The sequence below is a fragment of the Galeopterus variegatus genome, unplaced genomic scaffold (genome assembly GCF_000696425.1).
Source record: "Galeopterus variegatus unplaced genomic scaffold, G_variegatus-3.0.2 Scaffold5732, whole genome shotgun sequence".
Lineage (NCBI taxonomy): Eukaryota > Metazoa > Chordata > Mammalia > Dermoptera > Cynocephalidae > Galeopterus > Galeopterus variegatus.
In genome coordinates, this window is record NW_007731843.1 from 116,015 (window position 1) to 140,887 (window position 24,873).

The 24,873-nt window shown below is 35.7% G+C and overlaps 1 protein-coding gene across 1 annotated transcript in view; it reads right to left on the reverse strand.

The window, feature by feature from the left end:
• Positions 1 to 24,086, reverse strand: part of LRRFIP2 (leucine rich repeat (in FLII) interacting protein 2) — a gene marked incomplete at its 5' end in the record, with an annotated part of 49,668 nt that extends 25,582 nt beyond the window's left edge. The window contains 8 exons of the mRNA XM_008589895.1: positions 2,893 to 3,063; positions 9,479 to 9,550; positions 12,658 to 12,774; positions 14,672 to 14,716; positions 20,148 to 20,237; positions 20,759 to 20,827; positions 23,553 to 23,609; positions 24,039 to 24,086. Coding sequence (XP_008588117.1) covers positions 2,893 to 3,063; positions 9,479 to 9,550; positions 12,658 to 12,774; positions 14,672 to 14,716; positions 20,148 to 20,237; positions 20,759 to 20,827; positions 23,553 to 23,609; positions 24,039 to 24,086 — 669 coding nt within the window. The remainder of the gene's footprint in view (positions 1 to 2,892; positions 3,064 to 9,478; positions 9,551 to 12,657; positions 12,775 to 14,671; positions 14,717 to 20,147; positions 20,238 to 20,758; positions 20,828 to 23,552; positions 23,610 to 24,038) is intronic.
• Positions 24,087 to 24,873: the final 787 nt, after the last annotated feature.

The window sequence follows — 24,873 nt, forward strand, 5'->3', positions numbered from 1 at the left end:
TTTTTCAACATATAAATTCCAAGGGGAAAAAAAGATGCCTCTGGGCTCCACTGTCAAATGAGGGGGGTGCCACAGGCCTTGACCACGCCCCTCTTCCTCTTCCTCCCACCCTACCACCCTCCCCCATCCCCACTACCCTTCCCCCATCTGTTCTGCAACATCTTAGAATGTAAAAATAATAATAATTAATTAATTTAAAATTTTTTAAATAAAAAAGTAGGAGAGTGGATCTTAAGGGAAAAAAAACGAAAGAAAAAAAGAGACAAAAGGGAACCTATAAATTAAAAGAGACTTAAGAGACATATCAACTAATTTCAAGGTGTAAATATGAATCCTAATTTTTTTTAAGTGTAAAAAAGAAAACCATTTATGACATTTTGGAACTATTGAAATTTTAACAATGATTGGATATATAATATGAAGAAATTATTGTTAACTTTTCAGGTGTGAAATGGTCTTTTGATTATGTTTTTAAAAAAAGAGTCCGTATTGTCTAGAGAACCACAACAAAATTCACATTAAAAGATGGGATGCTTAATACTTGCTTCAATTATGGTAATAGTGGAAGTAGACAGGGCAAAATTGACCATGGGTTGATGGTAGTTGGAGGCAGGTGATAGGTTCAGGAGGGTTCATTATATTCCTCTGTCTACTTTTTCATATGTTTAAAATCTATAATAAAATATTTTTTTAAAATCTCAGATAAGCTAGTTCCCTATTAAAATGAATAGCTATTAAGAAAATAATACTTAAGATATTCCTACCCACGAATTCTGTCCCTGAAGTAGGCACAGACACAATGTTTAAGATACAGTTATTATAATTTCATAAGGAAGCACTAAAGACATTTTGAAAAATTTTATTAATATCTTTGTTGTTATTGAATGGCCCTTCTCTACTCTCGCTATCTGCTGGTATAATGAAATACACCAGAGTGCCTGACATCTTTGTGTATCTCTGAATATGAACATTCTACTGCATGAAGCAATATCTGTTTAGAATAAGAGAACTCAGGGTAAAATTATGTTAGAAAGAGACGCTATCACAAAGTTTTCTCCATCACGGTATATAATGTATTAAAAAAAAAGCTAGAGTATTTCCAGAGTATTAAAAAAAAAAGCTTACAGATTTTAAATTTGAAAAGCAAAGATTAAAAGAAATAAAACTCTATGCATAAGACATCTCTGTATCTTAGAAAATTTTGGAAGGGAAAGACTAAGTTGGTTAAAATAGTTAATCACAGGAGTTTTTTTACTTTTAAAAATGCTCAAGGACATTTGAGAAGGTGGAAAGATAACTCATAATAGTACCAACCATTAAATACTTAGCATGAGATTTTCTTCTAATCTGCTAGAAGCAAAGAGCCAGCAGTAGAGATGAAAAATGTGTGGGAAAGCAAAAAAAGGAGTCCACAGGACTCTAGGTAAAGCGTAATGACTCAGACTCTCCAAAAATGGCCTATGGGATACAAGAATCAAAGAGGAAACCACTTACTGCCACCAAATCATACTCTTCAATGGGCCACTGTTGATACAATATGAAAACATCCATTAGACTCTTTTTCACCTATCTAGACACAAGTCCTCTTAACTTTTTTTAATAGACTGTATTTTTACAGGAGTTTTAAGCTCTTAGCAAAACTGAGTGGAAAGTACAGAGTTCCCATTTACATCCTGTCCCCACACATGCACAGACTCCCCTACTATCAACATCCCATGCCAGAGTGGAACATTTGTTTGAATCAATGAACCTATATTGATACATCATTATGACCCAAAGTCCATAGTTTACCTTAGGGTTCACTCTTGGTGTTGTACATTCTATGGGTTTGGACAAATGTATAACAACATATATCCACTATCACAGTATAATACAGAATAGTATCACTGCCCTAAAAATCCTCTATGCTTTGCCTATTCATCCCACCTTCCCCAGACTCCTGGCAAACACTTCCTAACACTTTTTGAACAAGACCAAAATAGACTGGAATGGGCATTTCCAGTCCTAAAGGAAAGATATAACTATAAAGACTACAGTAAAAGTGCTGACCCCTTAGAGATTATATAAATAGCTTCTCTCCATTTATTATGTACAAATTCAGACAGTTGTTTAAAACTATTTGTCAGTATACATTTACTAGGTTACTTTCTAGATTTTTTTATATTGGCAATGGAGTAGCAACTCATTACTCATTACTACAAATATCCATTTGTCCTCTGCTTGGACTAACATCCATACTTTAAAAGTCCAAGTCCAATAAGAATTTAAGAGAACCTAATTTGTTTCCTGTAGTTTTCAAAGAACAAATCTGGACCTTGGACAGTAGCTATTATTTTCCATCCATGCATTTTAACAATACAGCTTATAAACCTGTAAACAAAACATCTTCCAATTTTTGACCCACATTCTCCACACTGCTGTTTTTAAATTACTGGTTGAAGATTTCTCTCCAATTATTCAGAAAATGGGTTCTCTTGAACCATTTAAAAGTTCACGGAAAAAATGAACCATCTCATTGAGAATCTTTGGAGATTTGTGGGAGTTCCAGCTACTTATAACAGGAATAAGTAAGTAATTAACTGTTATTATCCCAATTAAGAGATAGGAAATAAATGTAAAACTTGAGTTGTATTCTATTTTTAGAAACCTAACAAAGAACACACACTTTTCCTTAAGAAAATAAAATTAAAAAATTTTTAAATTAAAAAAGAAAAATATTTCAGGACCTGATTTTATCTTATGGTGTTTTGTCAGTTTCCTCAGACCCTTCAGTTTTGACTGAAACATCATTCCCAAGTATGCTGCAATCTTCCATCAACTCTATCACTTTTTAAATGGTAGGTTTTTATTTTCTGACCCAAAAGAATGATGTGATACAAGATGAGCAATTACCTTTGATTTTTCTTCATTTTCTCTATAAAATTCCGCCATCTGTTCCTCCTGTTCTTCAATAACATCCTTGAGGGTGTCTACCTGGTAGATCAAATTGTTCTTCTCATTGTCTAACTGTGCATTGGAAACCATGGCTTTCTTGTATTTTTCTTCCACTTCAGACAAAGACTCCTAAATGAGAGTCAAAGTCATCAGCCTGATATCTAAAATATGTTCATGGCACATATGCAACATAAGATGAAATTATAGCACTGAAACAAACACATAAAGATGCATTTTAACAAAATACAAGTAGTTTGGGGAACTCCTTGTTTAGCAGCATGCACATAAAACAGAAAGATGATAGTAAGCCATTAATGCCTTTCTAAGAATTATATGTGCTCTCTGCTCCCCAAGAAAACAAAATCAAGCAGCAATGTAGCTTCTGAAAGATGAAAAGATGTGCAGACAACTTATGTTTTTAAGAGTCATAAAATAATCATCAATATTTTCAGAAGTGTTACTCCTACAGTTTTTAACAACAAACTGTTTGGTATTCAGAATGCAGTGATATAACAGAATACAGCCTCTCTTTACACAAGTCAACTTCATACTCATTTGAATTTTGCTACTTCCTCAGAAACATCTGTTTTCAGTACTTTCCAGTTCTGCATAATAACTCTAATGTAAATGTGTAAACGTTTTTTCTAGCAATTATTCAAATTTAGTCATTTTTTTAAAAGTAAGCAATAAAAAAAGAATATTAAAAATGTAAGCAATAAAAAAAGAATATTAAAAAAACAGCTACTATAAAATGCCAGAAATGTATAAACCTCAATTAAATTGTAAATATAATTGCAAACATTCTTATTATAACTATATATAATTTGGTAATTCCTACTGACTAGTGACTATTTTCAAGGTAAAAAGAAAAATGTTTCACATAGAAAAAGTAATCATTTCTAGAAATAACCTCAAAAAATACTAGTGAAAATGTTTAACAAACCAAAATCAATAAAATGGAAATAAGAGTCCTTACATTTATGATCAGTTAATTTTTAACAAAAGTGTCCACATAACTCAAGGGAAAAGAATAAATGATGTTGGGACAACTGGATACCTACATACAAAAGAATGAAGTTGGACTCTTACTTCACACCATACACAAAAATTAACTCAAAATGGACCACAGATCTTAATATAAGAGCTAAAACTATAAAACTCTTCAAAGAAAACATAGGGGTAAGTTTGGTTTCTTACATACAACATCAAAAATAATATCAACCAAAAAAAAAAACCATAGGCTTCACCAAAATTCAAAACTTTCATGCTGCAAACAATGCTATCAAGAAAGTAAAAAGACAACCTGCAGAATGGGAGAAAATATTTTAAATCTAATCTTTGATAAGGGACTTATATCAAGAATATATAAAAAATTCTCACAATTCAACAAGACATACAACTCAATTTTTAAATGGGCAAGAACCTTTCCCAAAGAGGATCCACAAATGGCCAATAAGTGCATGAAAACATGGTCAACAACATTAGTCATTAGTGAAATGCACATCAAAACCACAATGAGATACCACTTCATATCCATTAGGATGGTTATAAACTAAAATCAGAAAGACAGAAACAACATAAGTGTTAGACAGAATGTGGAGAAACTGGATCCCTCATATATTATTGGTGGGAATGTAAAATGGTTCAGCTACTTTGGAAAACAGTTTGGTAGTTTTTCAAAATGTTAACAGAGCGTTACCATATAACCCAGTAATTCTATTCCTAGTTATCTACCCAAGAAAAATGAAAAGATACGTCTATACAAAAACTTACACACAAATGTTCACACCAGCATTATTCATAATAGCCAAAAAAGTGGAAAAAACCCAAATGCTCATCAACTGATGAATGGATAAACAAAATGAGTAAATCCATACAATGGAATATTACTCAGTCATTAAAAAAAATACTGATACATGTTACAACATGGATGAATCCTCAAAATATTACACTAAATGAAAACCTAATTGCAAATGGGGAATGATTGCTAATGGGTAAGGAATTTCTTTTTAGAGTGATGAAAATGTTCTAAAATTGGGTTGTGGTGATGGTTGCACAGCTCTGTGACTATACTAAAAATATTGAGTTCTGTACTTCAAATGGGTAATTTTTTATGGTTTGTGAATTATATCTCAATATAGGTATACACCACGCACAGAGATAATAATGCTTTACAAACCAGAACTGAGTTGACAAGCAAGATTTAAACTAGGATTGGAAACAATTTAACCAAAACAAAGAGAATAAACAAAGTCAATTGTATTAATGGTCAAAATATAGCAGTATCTTAATATAATGCAGAATTTAGAATGATTCTCATCCATCTGAGAGGCTAAAAGTCATCATCACAACTCAGTCCCATATAAAAGGGGGCATAAATGCATGAATACCAGAATCCAAGATAACTCAAGTACTACACACATGGAAAAAATATATAGCACAATAAATCTGACAAAAATTTATGCAATGTAACCTTTCTTTAAACAACAGACCACAAGAGATTATTTTAAGTTTAAATGTCGGGTCGAGCCCGTGGCGCACTCAGGAGAGTGCAGTGCTGGGAGCGCAGCGACGCTCCCGCCGCGGTTCAGATCCTATATAGGAATGGCCAGTGCGCTCACTGGCTGAGCGCGGTGTGGGCGACACTACACCAAGAGTTGTGATCCCCTTACCGGTCACGAAAAAGACAAAAAAAAAAAAAAAAAAAAAAAAAAAAAATTTAAATGTCAAGTAGTTTTAACGATGTTAATCTCACTCATACAGTGATACCCATTTGGAATTAGTTTTACTTAAATGCTTCTAAGGCACTGATTTTCAAAATGTGCATTCCAGACCAGCAGCAACAGCATCACTCGGGAAACTGGGTAAAAACGCAAATTTTCAAACCCATCCCAGATCCACTGACTCAGGAAATCTGGGGGTGAATTTCAGCAATTTGTATTTTTATTTATTTATTTATTTATTTATTTATTATTTTGTTTTTTTGTCCTTTTTGAGACCGGCCGCACCGCGCTCAGCCAGTGAGCGCTGTGAGCGCACCGGTCATCCCTATATAGGATCCAAACCCGCGGCGGGAGTGCCACTTGCGCTCCCAGCGCTGCACTCTCCCGAGTGCGCCACCAGCTCGGCACAGCAATCTGTATTTTTAAAAGGCCCAGGTGTTTCTGATGCACACCAAAGTCCTGAAGCCACTGTGTTAATGTTTATGCTTTGTCTATTCCCTTATACTACTAGAATAAACCTTCATGACCCTGTGACCAAAATCCTCAACTAAATTGTGAACTACTTGAATTTACTTTATTCTCAGTGCCTTGCACAAAGTGGACATTCCATAAAGCAGTCAACTTACACCTGATGGCAAGGCTTACAACCCATAATCTATCAACTGTTCTCTTGACATTTCTTTCTGGGATTACTCAAGTTAAAGCCATTTCTCTCCTTATTCCTACCCTTCTAAAAATTAAAGGCATGGGCAATATTTAAAAAGAAAATTTTCTGGAAAGCCTTAGTTGAACTGGAAACTAATCAATAAAAATGAACCAAGTGCTTATTTCAGACAACTTTTACAAAGACATGTAAGACATTGTTTTTGTCCTCAATGTCTCAAGACCTAGTTGGGTTATTAGCCTATGAAACAATATGAAATTCATTGACATTTCCAAATCTACGAAAAGACTGAGATAGTGAACATAAAACACCTAGCACAGTGCCTAGCACATTCTAAAGAGTCAATAAATATTTTCAATTGTCATTATATATCAAGTGTTAGTAAAGGCAACATATACTTCAAGAGTTTAGGAGAATGAAAGATGATCAATTCAGTCAAGGGAACCTCAAGAAAATGGAGCCTAACCTGTTTCCCACAAAACAAAATCTACCAAAGTTGGGTCTGTTTAGGTTAAATAAAAATTATGTAGAGTACAAGTGGTTGCTAAATAAGCTGGTGACCCTATGGCCTGACTAATCAGGATGCAGAGACTCTGTCTGGTACTAGTAGCCTGTGGAAGGTATATTGAGGTGCACAGATCTTGCCTCAAATTCTCAAGAGGAATTTCTGGATATTACATTTTTAGAAATGTACAGAGTTGATTCCTGGCCTCTGAAAATTTAAAATTTATGGTTTTTACTGTTTTGCTTAAACCCAAAGGTCTTGACATACAGCTATCCGTAATTTGGAGAGGTACAAATTCAAATAATCAGTGCTATGAGGCTGTGCAGAAGTCAGACCTTAGTTAAATAGATAGCCTAATCAACTGTCTAGCAAACCAACACATCTTCAGTACTCATAAATGGAACATGGTACCAGCTACATATACATAGTATTTTCTAAACTTTTTTTTACTTTGCTGATTCACGTGGGTTCTTTGCTAAGTAACTTAAGATTGGTCAGATAGTAAGTAACTGGTGAAGCTAGATTTTTTTAAGAATATTTTTAATAGTTCTGAAATGTTACCTACTGGTTGAAATAACAGCTGCTTTAAAAAATACCTAAGCAAAACATGATAAGATTTTCATTGGGGAAGAAAATAAACAATACAAATAGAGCAAAAGTATTCCTTGACCACACTCCCTCCAGAGACACCAGTACTATCAGTTTGGTGGAGTATCCCTCAGGCCATTTCCTATCCATTTATACACATGTACCTTTTGCTCTGTTTATATTTTCAACATAAATTATATACTCTACATTTTGTTCCATGGCTTGCCTTTTTACAATGTGTCTTAGTGCTTTCAGTCACTAGATATAGACTATGTTCTTTTATTTGCTGCTGTAATTCTATACTAAAATTTAGTAAGGTATTAATTTTAATAGTTTTTAAAATGGGTTTAATCCTTTAATTTATAGAATCATCAAGGATTTTTAGGTCAGTTAAGTTTTTCACTAATATTTTGCTGCATTTTCTTATTGGGTAATAGTACACACTATATAGTAGTATGCCATGTGGCAAATACTGCAATATTAATAAATGATCAACTTTCTTGATTAAAGAAAGTATGGAGGGGAGGATAGGAAAAAGCATCCCAAAAGCAAGCATAATAATAAAAAATGTCATAAGCAATAAACCAACATTTTTCTTTAAAAGGATACATCACACTACCATGCTTGATCCAATAACCAGAGAATTTGTTTATTTTTATGATTTTTCTACCACTTAAGAGTCATTTCAAAGATAAACATAATCTGAAGTCAAGTTCAATTATACACTGGCAAGTGATATTATCTGTTCAAATGTCAAATCTAATCTGTTCTTTTGTATCCTTCAGCGAACGCAATAAATGGTACATCTAAAATATAAGAAAAAAATGTTGATTGCTTTCTTGATACATTGTTACATACGAGACTTTGAGTATATTTGTTTAATGTACTGCATTTGTTCCCTTGGTCCAAGATATTTCCAAAAGTCACATCTCTAAAACTTTAAAGGGGGATTAAATCCTGAAGATTAAAGCAATAAGACTAAATAAAAAGACCAACTGTAATTCTCCTGATGTTTAATGACAACCTTACACTGCTGTATCAGGAGCTTCCAGGCTTTCCTCATGGGCTTCCCATAGGACTTCCCAACCTTTTTAGTCATTAATTTTAACTATGGGTTCCTTATGGACCACACCACCTGCATGAAGGTGTTTGCTGATAGCTGGGCGACTTCAAATCATGCCAGGGAGGATGACGAAAGCTTTGCCCATGAGGTCTATCATGCTTTGTCCTTTGGGCAGATCCTGAGTCACCTTTCTGAATACCTTACTTTTGCTTTTTTAGAGACCTGGTGCATATTTCTATTTCAAAGCTGAATACACATGTGTTCAGAGAAAGCTTTAGTTTCTTCACAATAGTAGGCTTGAACTTTATAACAAAACATGGGGAAAAGAAAAGCATGATAACCAAATGCCATTTACAACCAAAATATCTACTTCACACGTTTATATTGGAAACTGGTAGTCTTCCTTGATGGGAAAACATAAGCCCACTTAAATTTACCTCTGAATTCTTTGTGGCACTATATCTCTGTAATCCTTTTTGACCTACAAGTAAAAAAAATCTAAACAAAAAGAAAATATAGGCTTCAAGTCTTCAGGTTCCTTCCTGCAGAAGGGATATTTATAATAATGCTCTTTCTGTTGTTTCTTCCTCCTGCTTTTAATTTTGACTGAATTTGGTGACAAAAATAGGCAATGCTTTTTCAGTTAGCTTGGAAGAATTTTAAGATCCAATTCTCAATAAAAATATTCTAAGAATGTTTTTTAGGTGTTTGCCAAATTTAATTTTGTATGGCTAAGATACAAGGGACATACAAGTATTTTACAATGTTTAGAAACTGCAAGGTATAATATCTTCTGAATATTCCAAAAAGTATACTAAACATTTATACATAAGCAGAGATTGAAAGTTTGCCTTTCCTATGCATTGCAGGTTAAGCACGTGCTTGAAAGACAAACACTGTTAGTAAAGCTATGTGCAGTGGGTTAATAGAACTTGTGAAACCACCATTACCAACACTTCTGCATACACAGCATGCTTGCGCTGCAGAATGGGACCTGATACCTTTAGTTCTTTAAGCCCCTGCATGTATCTCCCTTCTACATCCTGTATCTGGTCCTTAAGGTCATAGATATCCTGCAGGACATAGGAATGAACCATTGCATAAAACCATGTACAAACATATCTTAAGTCTCAAAGGATTCAGATGAAAATGTAACTTACTTTTATATGTCCCATACTAAAAGCAGAAAAATCAAAGTACAATAATATAACTCCCACTCCAAACCACTGAAAGGAGCAAATAGATCAGGTGATAGTAGGGCTGCTGAAAGGTCCAAAGCAGTCCATCTAGTGTTAAATATTTTCTTGGCATTAAATTCTATTGAAACAGCATTAAATGGGGGCAGGGCTATATATGGAAAAAAGCGATATAAATCATTACATTTTTTAAACATACAATTTTTACAATTTTATAAATCACTTAAATAATTTTTAGCATAATGCTTCACCTAGAACTAGTAAAATACTTCCTAATTGGTTATAAACAGCAAATTTTACTGATTCATGCATTTTAAAAGATATAATAAATGGATATGATCAAAGCTATCTTTCATTGACTTAGTTATTGACCACAATTAATTTGGGAGAAAGGGATAAGGGGAGGGAAATGAAACACGAATATTTTGAACACAACGTCAAATAAGATATTCTATCCCAAGCTTACCATTTAAGTAATAAGAAAAGTATTTGCTTCAAATGTCACCAAAATCCTTCTAAGTAAAGTGAAACAGGCCAAATTTTACATGGAAAATATTGTTTCCCTTGTACCTGATCCTGTTATATAAGGTCTATTCTGCATGCTCAATTTAGGTGGGAAATATCTGCCACGGGGCCCTAAATATAGAACTGTAATTTTGCAATTACAAGCAGGATCAATGATTTAAGGCCAATTACACACATTTTTGGTATTTTCCCTGCCCCCTTCATTTCCTCCCTACTAGGCTTGTCTGACTTTCACTCATTCAACAGACATTTACCAAGGACCTATTAGAAGAAGCCAGGTAGGTGCTAGGATACAAAAATCTCACTTCCTTCAAGGAGGTCATTCTCTCAAGGAAGAAAAACAAGCAGCCAAGTAGCATGACAAGAGCAAGCCAAGTCTAAGGTTCGAAGGCCTTGTCATTTTGACCCACTAGAATGTAGCACCTAAAGGTAAGAGTATATCTTATTCAACTCTGCACCCCCAGCACTTATGACTGGTACAGAGTAAGAGCTCAATAAACACTGTACCTTCAAAGCCATAGCCATGCTGGCCTGGGTCAGCTCTCCTCTGCCCCTGTTACAAACCTTTCCATCCTCTCCTATCCCCAGCCCACTTTCACAAGCATCCCATTTCAGAGGCCAGCCCCCTATTCCTACCCTACCTACAACTTTATTCGGCACCACCCATCCCTACCTCCTCCTCTACTTTGTCAATGACAGGGGACCTCCAGTCTAAGCCCATCCACCTGAGCCCAGAACTCCTCTCTTACCCACTCAGGCCCTTTGCTCCATTATTTATCCTCCCCCTCTCCTTCCTCAGCCTTCAACTTCTCTCTCTACTGACTCAAACCAAGCAATAAAAATAATAATCTACCTCACCTTTAAAAGAAAGCAAAAATCTTCTCTTAATCTTCTCTCTCCCTCTACCTATTGCCCAACCAACTCCCAGCCTCTCATATTCACTTCAGAGCAAGTTTCTTACATTTTCTCCCTTCACAGTTTTGACTTGCTCACCTCATCCTCACTGTTCAACCACAGGGTTACTGCTCTCCTGGCCTCCAATGCTTCCTCTGAACTGTGGTCAAAGTTATCTTTAAGAATGCAAATCAGATCGTACTACTCCCCTTTTTAATATTCCACAGTTGTCAAGGTAAAATTGAATTCCTCTCAGGCTAGCATATAAGATGCTTTGTGATCTGGCTCCTCATTACTTTTCCCGCCTTCTCTCTCTCCCACAACTACTCCTCACTTCTCATCCAACTCTCTGGCAATTCTGCTATGCAGATAACTTTCTGGTTCTCCAAATACATCTCTCTGAGAAAGCCTTCCCCCCATTTCAACTTGAGAGCCTGGTTAATTTCTATTCTTCCTTCAAACCTTAGCTCAGAGTTAATCTTCTCTGAAAAGCCTTTTGTTATCTCTTCTAGTCAAATTTAGATGATGCTTTTCTGAATTAGCCTATTCTTGCTACTACCATAGTATCACACCACCCGGTTTTATTGCTTTGTATCCATTTGTCTTCCCAATGAGACAGAGAGCTCCTGAAGGCTAGAATAGGTTTTGCTGCCTAAATCTCCAGGGCCAACTGCTCAATAAATATCGAACGAATAAATGCAATTTCTCTCACTACCCCTCCCCCATTCCTCAAAAATAGCAGGTTCAGCAAATAGACATTCAAATACAGATGATCCCTGACTTAGGACTTTTTTGTATTTACAATGGTATGAAACTGCCAATGTAATGTACTGTATTCAATACATTGCATAAGATACTCAATACTAAGATTTGCATTAGATAATTTTGCCCAAGTGTAGCCGAATGTAAGTGTTCTGAGCATGTTTAAGGTAGGCTAGGCTAAACTATAATGTTCAGTAAGTTATGTTCATAAACTGCATGTTCAACTTACGATATTTACAATTTACAACGGGTTTATCGGATGTAAGTCCATCATAAGTTGAGGAGTACCTGTATATTTTTAAAGTTCTTATTGTCCAAATTAAAGGGTTATTAATAAGGATGGAGACTCAGCTAACAGTTCAAATAAGCTTTTCATTATCTCAGGTATTTCTGTTACCCAAATGCAACAGAAAAACTGAGATAACTGTATTCAAGCAGCCAAATAATACCATAATGGCTCAAAAGACTAATAATTCCTGCAAGCTGCTTCTTTGTACATCCACATATTTTCCATTTAAAATATGGCCTGTAATTTCTGAAAAAACTACTTTACATACATTACAAAGTTGTTCTGTCATTTGTGAATTAGCAGAACTCATTCTAATACCACCGAACTTTCAGGAAACAGAACAGAAAAAAGAACGTCTTCTCCCTTTTAGACTCTGAAACATCCAACTAACATTTTTGAACGGTTACTAACAATTTGTCTTTCTACTAAGTCACATTAAATGTTAAAAGTTCCAGTATACTACAAAGAAGCCAAAAGACTGTTTTTAAAAAGCAAACCAAAATCTGTGGTTTACCCGCAATTCACTTAATGAGGTGTCTGGATCTATTAAGCTGCTGGTGTCCCCACTTCCTCGTCTAGATGAGTTTCCACTTAGAGGGGTTGTTGCTGAGGCAGAATTTCGAGATGAAGGCTAGAGAGAAAGAAATATGACACTTTTAAAGCTTGTTTCTTCAAAAATATGTTTGCTGTGGAAACTAAAAACAGGCAGGGTGGTAAGGGTAGATGTGGGCTTCAGAGGGATATACTAATATAGTGTGGTCAAGAAGTTACCAAGTGCAATTGATGGACAATTCCGATTGGCTTTGGCAGAGGAAGTATCCAAAGAAGGACCCAGGCATAATACTAAGCATAATTTTTAAACTCAAACACCTTATCATAACCTAGAATTCATACTAACCAAGAAGGAAATAGTTTTTATGGAAGTTGTTATATTCTAAGTTTATCTTTGCTATATTGCAAACAACACTGGGATAAGCACATCAGATTAATTTAAAGCAATTTTAGAACTTTATAAGTGGTATGCTAATTAGCACTTCCCCTACTTTAGTTCCTGAAACTGCTCCTTAATACTTTGTTGATAAAGATGTAGATACTATTTGCAGCTCAGAGCAACAACACTGTGCATCTCTATGAATTTAGATTATTCTTCCAAAATTAGTTTAAATGTGAGATTATGCTATTGATTAATAAAAGGCACAGATCTGTGCTGTCCAATATACTAGCCATTAGCCACATGTGGCAACTGAGCACTTGAAATGTCCAAATTGAGACTTAAGTGTAAAATACATAGCAGAGTTAGAAGGCATAGTAGGGGAAAAAGACTGAAAGATTTCTCAATAATTTTTCAAGCCAGCCAGTTAGCTCAGTTGGTTACAGTGCAGCCTTGTAACACCAAGGTCAAGGGTTCAGATCGCCAAACTGGCCAGCCTCCAAAAAAAAAGTCAAAAAATAAAAATAAAAAATAAATAATAATTTTTCATATTGACTATATGTTGAAATATTTTGGATATTTGGGTTAAATAAAATTTATTTCTCAAATTAATTTTACCTTTTTCTTTTTTACTTTTTTAATGTGACTACCAGAAAATTTCAAATTACATATATGCTTACATTTGTGGCTTGTGTTATATTTCTATTGGACAAAGCCAATCTTTATTTCTTAGGTATAGCATAAAATCAATCCTGATAAATCATTTCCCTACCTGACTTCCTAAAAACACTTTCAGAAGAAAGTTAGAGACTTTAACACAAAGCAACTCTTAGAAAGGAGTTATTTTACTTGAGGAAATAATTTACCTATGAAGAACAGAAAAGAAAACCCTGTTTGTCACTACTTGCTATGGTTTGAATGTCCTCCAAAGTTTATCTGTTGGAAATTTAATCCCCAATGCAACAATGTTGAGAGGTGGGACCTTTAAGAGATTATTAGGTCATGAGGGCTCTACTGTCATGAATGCATTGATGTTATTTCAGGAGTGAGTTTGTTATCTTGAGAGTGGGTTTTCTATAAAAGAGAGTTCGGCCTTCTTTTTCTCTCTCTCCATGTGATGCCTTCAGACATTTCACGACGCAGTAAGTCACCAGATGTGGCCCCTCCATCTTTGACTTCCCAGCCTCTAGAACTATGAGCCAAATAAACTTCTATTGCTTATAAATTACCCAGTCTGTCTGTTACAGCAGCACAAAACAGACTAAAATACCACCACTCCTAAAAACACCTCATTTTTAATGTTTAATGGCTTCTCAGGATCAACTTCTAGAGGAATGAAAATCAAAAAAAGCAGCCAAAAGCTTGAGATGACATTCAAGGAAATAAAATACAGTTATCTTTTCTCTTCACAGGGATTCACATGATTTAACTTCAGAGGAATTTTAGGAGGCCAAGGACAGGAAATAGACGAGAGGAGGAAGAGTTAGCTCCACCAGACCAACTGTTGTAAAACAGAGGATGAACGAGCTGTAGAAAGGAAGTTTAATTGACCTTGAAAACTTAATTCCCTTAGGTATATATATATATACTTACTTACCCTTGTGTAATTTTCAGCATATTGTTTGTCAGATTTTTCATCCAACTAGGAAAGAACAGAGATAAAACTCAGGAAAGATGCTGATTTTTTTAGAGAAAAAAAAGAAGTGATCATATTTGAGTTCTCCAAGTTCAATGATGTTTGGAACCTAAAAGTAAACATATCAAAACTGAAATAACTGTTAAGAAACATAAGACAAAATGTCAAGAACTTTAATTCTTATCCTAAGGAAGACATGGAATAATCAAGCTGTGTTTACTCAAAAGTTTGGAACTTTTAGAAAGATTTTCTTTTCATGGTATTTAAACCACATTAAAGAAACTACATATAAAGTTAAGTTTTTGTATTGCAAATGTTAATACAAAAAAACCTTGTATATATCAAAAGGAAAAGTCAGATAAAACCAAAAGCCAAAACACTTTATTTCTAAACATTATTAGGACACAGGGCACATAGATAAGACTAGTACATTTAGCCTAAAAAGGTTCAGATTGGACTAAAGCATGTTAAATATATCATCAAAATATGTTTTCCCCACATCATTAAGAATTTTGGGGGGTTTTGTTTGTTTAAGTAATACATGCACATGTGGCACCAAAAAAAAAAAATTCAAACAGCACAAAAGGTTATCAGAAGTAGGCCTCTCTCCCTACCATACCAGACTCTGATCTCCAATCTCCAGAAACAACCAACTCCCAAGTCCTTAAAAAATTCTAATAATAGTGTTCCACATACATTCTGTATCTACTTTTTCCTCTTATCAAGTCTCAGCGATTTGAGGAAGTACTTCATTTTTCTTCATAGCATTTGTCACTCCCTGGCACTATGATATGTACCCATTTATTTATTATCTGATCTTTCTCTATATTGTAAGCTCTATGTCTGCATGTTCTTTTTTCTATTCCTAATACCAAGAATAGTGCCTGGCACACAGAAAGACTAAAAACTTGTTGGATTAATGAATAAATAAATCATGTCCCATCTGTACTCATTTTATTTTTATTTTTTGGCAGCTGGCTGGTATGGGGATCCAAACCCTTGAATAGCTTCATAGTAGCCTATTATTTCGACATACCATAATTGATTTACCTATCTTCTGGTAATAGGCCTAAAGGTTGTTTCAGACAATGTTTCAAGAAGGGAGGTACCTTAAAGGTCTATTCCAAAACCTGAATTTATAGCTAAGGAAAAAACAAATTCAGAGTGGAAAGATTTTGCTCACGGTTGAACTACTACGAAATGTCAGAGCTTAATCCAAACCTCAGATTTACGAATTTTAATTCCAGTGTTCATATTACTTACCTGCATATACTATCCCAAGTAACACTAGGGGGGAAAAGTCACATAAGCATTTAACTAAATGAAAATATACCCAGACTCCAATTCCTAGATCAACCTTCCCAACCCAAACTAGAGAAGAGGTTTGAAAACCTTCCTCGGTTAATTATTACAACATGAAACATCATTATTTCTAGCAATACTTAGATCACTTCACTCTAACTTCCTCATATTTAAAAGATTTTACTGTTTTTTTTAATTACCCACATCATCATGTTTATAAACACCTTTTATTATAATTACTTTATAAGTAATAAATATTTTGAGATATTTAACTTTTTCCTACTTCTTGGTGTAATAATCTAAAAAAGAAATTGATTTTAATTCATTTTGATTTTTTTAAAAGAACATATGGAATGCTTTAAAACAGGCAATGCAGTGGTTGAAATTTGTGCTTCAGTATTGCCAATTATTGCCATAAAAAGGAATAATCCTCCATCACATCTGTACTAGTAAAATGCACTGCCTAATATTTAATGTGTTATTCCTCAAGGTGAAAGAAATATTATATTTGAATAAACTACCTTATTTTCCTCCAAGTATTTTCTAACTCTTTTCTGGTAATGAATTAAAGAGAAAAGCAAGTAGCACTCAAAATTAAAACATTCTTCTAAGTCTATATGAAATCCTTCCTCACGTCCATCTCTCACAAAAATGACCCCCAAGCCCACCCATTTTTTAATAGACTGTCACCGTGGAATAATCTTACATTTCAGAGGTTGCATCGCTGAACTAGTCCATCGCAGTGTCGATTCTATCACTTTCACTATCTTCTGACAGATCTCAATTGTCGCAACTCTGACAGATCTCAATTGTCGCAACGCAAACTGATCATGCGCCAAACCTCAGGGATTGTTAAGCCAGCAAAAAATGCCCAGAGCAGTCACACCACAGTCCAGTTATTTTGTCTGCAGTGACTTGGCCAGAGACTCTTGAGCACTCACTTCTGAGACTTCTGCTGTATCATGTGCTGTCCTCCATTTAGACAAAAAAGCTAGTTGAAATCTAGTATCCTAAAAGCCCCAAGGGATTTAATAGCCAGGAGATCTATGTAACTGCATTGCAAAGACAAGCTGATGTTCATAATGATGACCCAAAGAGTCTGCCAGATGCAGGGGGGGAGCCTGAAAAGGCTCTTTAAATGAAATAAAGTTTAATCATGTTTAATATACTGTTATAAAACTGTAGCCTAATAAAGTATTTATAGTGTCATTTGTTCAATGTAGTCCCTGGATCCTAATCCTCTGTTAACTTCTAATTCATATATATTGACTTGATAATGCTATTAAAAAATTGGGGAAAGGGCCGGCCCGGTGGCGCACTGCTACAGTGCGCTGCTTGGGAAGCGCGGCGGCGCTCCCGCCGAGGGTTCGGATCCCACATACGGACCGGCCGCTCACTGGCTGAGCGAGGTGCGGGAGCAACACCGAGGGTTGCGATCCCGTTGCTGGTCCCGGTCCGGTACGGGCGCGACACTGAGGGTTGCGATCCGTTGCCGGTCACGAAAAAAGACAAAAAGGAAAAAAAAAAAAAAAAAGGAAATTAGGGTACAAATTCCTTGAGTCACAGACAGCAATTAAAAATTAAAAATAGAATTCCTACCACTGACTCCCCGGGGCAGTTGCTCCAGGTTTTCTTTCTTAGAACTGTGCACTGTTACTTCACTCAATCATTTTCCAAAACTGCTCTGACTCGCAGTGATGTTGGTTTTATTTCCAGACTGGGTAAGACTCTGTAGCTGATCCCACTGCTTTGCCCTGCCCATTGGAGTGCAAAAAAATTGAAGAAAGAAAAAGATCTGATTCTCCAACCTCAGAAGGGAAGAGAATAACCAATTCTAATAATTTCCTAAAGCAAAATGGCTGAGGTTTCCATGCAGAAATGGGCTTAATTGCTAACAATCAGCAAAATTTAAGTTAGCACATTTACATTCTTTTCCTTTAGTCTAGTTTAACCTACAGAACAGAAATGAAGCCAATGCAGAAGAAAATAAGATAAGAAGCTAGAGCTACCATAAATATTGTATAGTTTTGTAGAATCAGAGCATGGCCCTTCTTCAGCACCTCCTAGCTTGGAAGTAATAAACTATCAGCCTGAAAAACATATATTTGGTCCACAAAGAGCCAGAAAGTATCTTTTAAATTATTGAATTCATTGTCAGCATTTTAAAACCAGAATATTTCACATGAAAATGCAGATTTACAGCTAAACTTAAAAAAAAAAAAAAAAAAAGTGTGGGGTAAGGGTGGATCTACCAACATCAAGTCCCCTTTTTGTCTATAACAAGCTAAATTATAGCATACCCTTTTTTTTGTTTGTTTGTTTGTTTGTTTGTCTTTTTTCGTGGGATCCGAACCCTCGGCGGGAGCGCCGCCGCGCTCCCAAGCGGCGCACTGTAGCAGTGCGCCACCAGGCCGGCCCTAGCATACCCTTTTTTAAAAATACTATTACAGAAAGTATTTTTTCTCTAGAGAGGGGACCAACAAGTATTTTAGGTTTTGCCAACAGGCAAAATCAAGATTTTATAGGTACTCATATAACTATTTAAAATGTAAAAACCAGTGGCTTGCAGGCTGTAAAAAACAGGGGGCTAGTGGAATTTGCAAACCCCTGCTCTGAAGAATCTTTTGCTTACATTAAAGAGTTATATGAAGGGTCTTTAAAAAGATCATGGAAAGATGCATATTATCTTTCAATTTCATTTTCCCACGAACTTTTTGAAGTACCCTTGTATTTAATTAGTAGAGGTGGAGGAGATTTTAAAAACTGTCATCCTTTTCACTTCTATGTAGTCACTAAAGTATATCACCAAGAAATAAATGTAAGGAGTATATAATCACTTATTCAAACATCACAAATTAGAGGCCAACAGAATTTGAAGTTTTTAAGAGAACAGGTATACACAATAAATTTAATTGTCTATACGTATGGGAAATAAGTGGTTACTAAGCAATTTAACAAAATAGGTAATATTTCAGGGGAATGACTTGGGAGCCAGTCTTTGAACTACGTAGAAAACAAAGTCCTTAAGGCTGACAGAGTCCTTGATTCAACCTATAGCAAGATGATACTGTTGCACAGCCAGATCTGAGCACCAATTACCTAAAATACTTAAGGACCACACTTAAAATTATTTTCTAAGATAAAAACAGTTCAAAAATAGCTTTTAAATACCATCAGTAAGGTTCTTATTATAAATAATTATCTCTTAAAAATGAACGTCTAACTTTTCTATTAGGAAATGCTGCCCCTCGTAACCTTCAAAGTACTTGAAAATCAGGACAGCATTTGTCCATGGGCAAAACAACACTACTGCCAGCAACAGAAGGAAGGTGTCAGAGAGAGAAAATCAGGCTGTTAATATGAGATCAGCAGGTAGATCCTAAAACCTGGCTAGGTTTCCTTCATTAAGACAATGCCCCAAGGTATCTCTGCTGGACAATCTTTCCTAAATTCAGTTCCCAGTGAATGTGAAAATAATAATGACTAGGCACACTTTTTCAAAACACTGCCATAATCCAAATGTCTAAAATCTATTCAGATCCTTCCCAGTTACTATAAATTAGTGCCACTTTACTAGGTAGTATATTTTATTATTCAACTTTGAAAGTCTACCTATAACTTTATAGATTCAACAAAACAAAAGGGAAAAGGAAATTCAACACCAATCAGGAATATCTAAACATGGGCTAGATATTAGATGGCATTAAGGAAATACTTTTTAAAATTTCATTAGGTATAATAAGCAGATCTGAAAATTTTTCAGAGATGTATATTGAACTATTAATTAGGAAATGACATAATGTGTGGGATTCGCTTTAAAATAATTCAGGAAAAAAAGTAGGGGAAGGGAAAGAAGTAGATAAAACAAAATTGGCAAAATATGGATAACTGTTGGAGCTGGTGGTGGGTTCTATGGGGAAAATTTTCCATACAGGGATAAAAGCATTTTTAAAAGAAAGTATATATTAATAAGTACATTCCCAAAACAAAATCAAAAAATACTGCATTTTCTGTTAGTATCTTCAAATAAGTATTTCCCAGAAAGTAAATTAAGCCCCTAATTTTAAAATAGCTAATGTATTAGCTGTTAGTCACAAGCCTGAGACAACATAACCACCCCATGCAATACACTCACGCTGTTCAAATCTGGGATACTGACGTCATCCACCTCAGAGACAACACTCCCCCTACGATTGGAGCGACTAAAATAATCAGCAGCAGAAACCTTTCGGTCAAAAAAATGAGAAGTTTTAAAAGTTAAGAAAATGGAGAAGTTAAGAACATTGGCCAATGGGGGAAATTTTTTTTTTTTAATTTTGCTGTATTATGATAAAGTATCATGAAATGAAATGAGGAAATTGCTGCAATTAACCTACTCAAAAAAGTAAAAAAAAAAAAAAAAAAGTAAAGGGATTCCTAAATGAAATCACAGCTCCCTAAAATAAGCTGTTATTCATCATAATTAGAGTTCTATGCTACAGAGAGATTATTTGCTTCCTGTTTGCTGGAAAATCTGTCATATTTAAGACATTTATCACCCTCGACAGGGGATTTCTAGAATAGTAACTACCTAAAGCCTCTACTGTATTTCCCAAAATTTATAATTCATTATTGCTACCAACTAAATTTGAGTAAAATGTTCATTTTATCAAATGCCAAATTTTACTTTTCTATAGATTTCACATGATCATACATTGTTGTCATTTTAAAACATATTGTATTTGTTTGCATGCAAACCACGCTCACCACACTCTCCCTTCGCCCGTGACTGGCACGATCAGAAGACACAATGCTCGTGGTATCATCATCAGTAAACTATAGATATTAAATGCAGATAATGAAAAAGACGCAATTTCACTACAGATCTTACCTGATTGTGAGCACATTGGGGAAAGTTTTAAAAAGCATACAAATACTCTTATATAAGCATTATAACTGGCACAATATATAGTACACCATTACATAGAAAAGCTGTTACAAGATACAATAAACTGTCATTAAAAATCAAAATATAGTTCCAAGGGCCGGCCCGGTGGCGCACTGCTGTAGTGCGCTGCTTGGGAAGTGCGGCGGCGCTCCCGCCGAGGGTTTGGATCCCACATACAGACCGGTTCCCGCTCACTGGCTGAGCGGGGTGCGGGAGCAACGCCGAGGGTTGCGATCCCGTTGCCGGTCCCGGTCCAGTACGGGGGCAACACTGAGGGTTGCGATCCGTTGCCGGACACGGAAAAAGACAAAAAGAAAAAAAAGAAAAAAAAGAAAAAAAAAAAAAGATAGTTCCAAAAAGCACAAAGAATAAAGTAGAACCTTATCTCTTACTTAAGCTAAATTAAAGAAGGGGGGCTTGAGTAAACTAGATAAAACCAGTTAGGGATTTCATGCCTCCAGGCCCTTTGGGATCCCATATCAATAAATATACTAGAAGTTTTAGTTTGGGAGAGAAAATAAAGAATATTTTAAAGTGAAATAAATACAAGTCAAAGACAGAATTTCCTACCAGCAAGGACACTGAGGTGATGGTTCTTATTTTCTTTTATCCATTCCAATGCAACAAGTGGAGATGTGTCTAACATCACCCTACATGGGGCAGTCTCTCTTCCACTTCACCAGCAGAAGACTCATCTTCAGTACATGCAATTTGTCTCCATTCTGACATCACTAACCATTCTGGCATCACTAAGATAATAACTTTGAACTCAACTTGCAAATGAAATAGGATCTAGCCAGTCCATGAGGACAAGGTCCTACACTTGCTTAAAAATACACTATCAAATTTTATTTGCAAAGAGCTATCACACTTGGGACATTAAAAATACCACCAGGCCCAAGAATTGCATTCCACAAAGTAATTTTTGATAACCATTAAAAAACTACTTTAAGGGCCGGCCCGGTGGCGCACTGGAGAGTGCACTGCTTGGGAGTGCGGTGGCGCCCCCGCTGAGGGTTCGGATCCCATGTGGAGACCGGTTCTCGCTCACTGGCTGAGCGCGCTGCGGGCGCAACACTGAGGGTTGCGATCCCGTTGCCGGTCCCCGGTACGGGCGTGACACTGAGGGTTGCAATCCCGTTACCGGTCAGTAAAAAAAAGACAAAAAGGAAAAAAAAAAAAAAAACTACTTTAATAATTTCTCCAGTTTTGACATTGTCAAAGATAACAAGGTAGTTCCTAAAGTCTTCATTTGCCATTAGAAATGTAAATTAGTAGTCTTTTCGGTGTGCAGTATGGTAATATACATCATAATTTAAATGCATAACTCTGATCTCATCACTTTCATGAATTGCAATTTACCTTGTAGATTTACTCATATAAGTGCACAAAAATATATTTGGATAACAATGTTCATTGTATTCTGTAGCAGCAACAATCTGACAACCTAAATGTCCATCAATAGGGGAATGATTTTTAAAATGTATAGCTAGGCATTAATGAAATAATATATTGACATTAAAAAGAATGTGCTGATATGAAACTATCTCCAAGCGGCATTAAGTGGAAAATGTAAAAGACGTGATTTACTTGTTAAAAAAAATTAATTTTTTTAATGTCAAAAGAAGAATGAAATAAATCTGAATGTACCAATACAGAAAGATACTTTAAGTAAAGAAAACATATTGAGGAGCAGTATGTACATGAACCCATTTGGGCTCAAAATAAAGAATACTTATATATGCATAAAATAGCTCTGAAAAGACATATGAAAACAGAGGTTCATTTGGATAATGGAAATGGAGAGGGAGGGGTCTAGAGACTTTTACTTTGGACTTCCCTTAACTAATAGTATTTTTTTTTCCCTTTTTTTTTTTTTGTCTTTTTTCGTGTCCGGCAACGGATCGCAACCCTCAGTGTCGCACCCGTACCGGACTGGGACCGGCAACGGGATCGCAACCCTCGGCACTGTGCCCGCACCTCGCTCAGCCAGTGAGCGGGAACCGGTCTGTATGTGGGATCCGAACCCTCGGCGGGAGCGCCGCCGCACTCCCAAGCGGCGCACTGTAGCAGTGCGCCACCGGGCCGGCCCAACTAATAGTATTTTTATAAATTGAAAAAAGGTCTTAAAACTCCAGAGAGATCAGGTAATCAGAATTGTCCCAGTTTTGTCTTCTCTACAACAACTTTTAAAAGTTGGCTCTTTTTATTTCTTCTCCTTCCACTCCACTGATAAAAGTGCTGGTAAGCAAGTGAAATGGCAGAACACAGGAAGTAAAGATGGAAAGTAAAAACATAGGGTGGCCACCCCATACACTGAATTATTACCCCTGAAAAGACAAGAAGTTTAACACAAATGACAATTAAATATAAAAATTTAAATTTCTAATGGTATTGGTTCCAGACTCATTTAAAAAATTATGTGCTAAGTCATATTCATACAGAAACCACCAATTAGGGCAAATTAGTGCTAGTTTGTGTACTGAGGTATCACCGTAATCCATGCACAAGAGAGTGAAATACACTACATCCTCAATATTCTAAACTGTGAGTACAGGTTAATGAAACAACCAAAAGTTTCTATAAAGCATGCAAAGAGACTAGATAGCTTACCGCAGGACTGCTTCGGCCTGAACTTGTTCTTAATGAGTAATAACTGTATTCAGATGGCTATAATGTTTTCAAGAAGAAAGGTTTTACAACCATGGTCAGATCCTTTTTCTGCTAGGAATACATTAGTGACCCTAGACCTAACCTTCCCCAGAGGGGTTCCTTGTCTGGAACTCCATCTCACTTGTACCCTCAAGATCCACCAGCCCATAGCAGGAGGGAGAGGAGAGAAAGAAGATGCCCTGAGAAGCACTGCTCAGAACTTCAGGAGGAACTAATGAGCAAGAAAAAAAGATTCTCTACTTATTCCCCTCAAATTTTAAGCATGATTTCCAGCAGGCATTTAGATGAGAGTCCCAACTGGCTAGCTGAACGAATGAATCACAGCTTGTAGAGTATTACAGGTCAGATTAAATGACTTTTTACTATTAAGTAAACTGTGCCCACTTAGACCTCCCCCCTCTTCACCACCTCCCCTTTTAGACTTACAGTTCGAGAACCATAAGGGTTATATAATCCACCATCGTACAATGACGCCTAAAGAACAAAGGAAATACCATTTATCTATTTAGCATCAAAGTTATTTCAATAATGTCTTCACTTTTTACAGTACTCAGTTCCAAAAAAGTTTTGAAGAACGGTTAAGTGTATAGCCTCCCAAAGTGAAGTCTCTAAAGGTGATACAACTTATTTATACACATAAATTTCTGTATCAGTCTCATTATAACTTCAAGCTTACACATCATTAAAAAAAAAACCACTAGTTACAGTATTTTCTTTCACCATAACATTATAAAACAAGGAGAATTAATATTTGTTAATTTATTCTCTCAAATGACAAATTAAAGCAGAAAAGAAAACTGAAGTACAGAAGCATTTTGCCCACTGTCACAATAAAATTAAGTTATAAAACCTCTGTGTTCCAGTCCACTAGAACAGGCCATAACACAAAAAACAGCAACTTGAAAGTAACCACCTCACAGCTTGCACATTACACAAAACTATGGCTTTTGTTTTTCTAGTCAGCTTGCTTTATTAGACCCTGGTATCAATGTGGCCACGGTCATAGCTGTCCCCCCAAAATAAATAACATCCCTTGCATGGGCAGACATCTGACAAAAGAATATGTGTGGTGGGACCCATGCAAACCTATCTTCTCTACAGGAAACTGATTTTAAACAACGGTTACCAACAGCCAGCAGTATCTATCTCTACGAAGAGAATATGCTTAATTTTAACACCCTAAAGTTTTGTATTTAAACACAGGCAGTACATTCTGCAACATGCCTGGCATTAAAGCCATGTGTCCTTGACTATTTTGGAG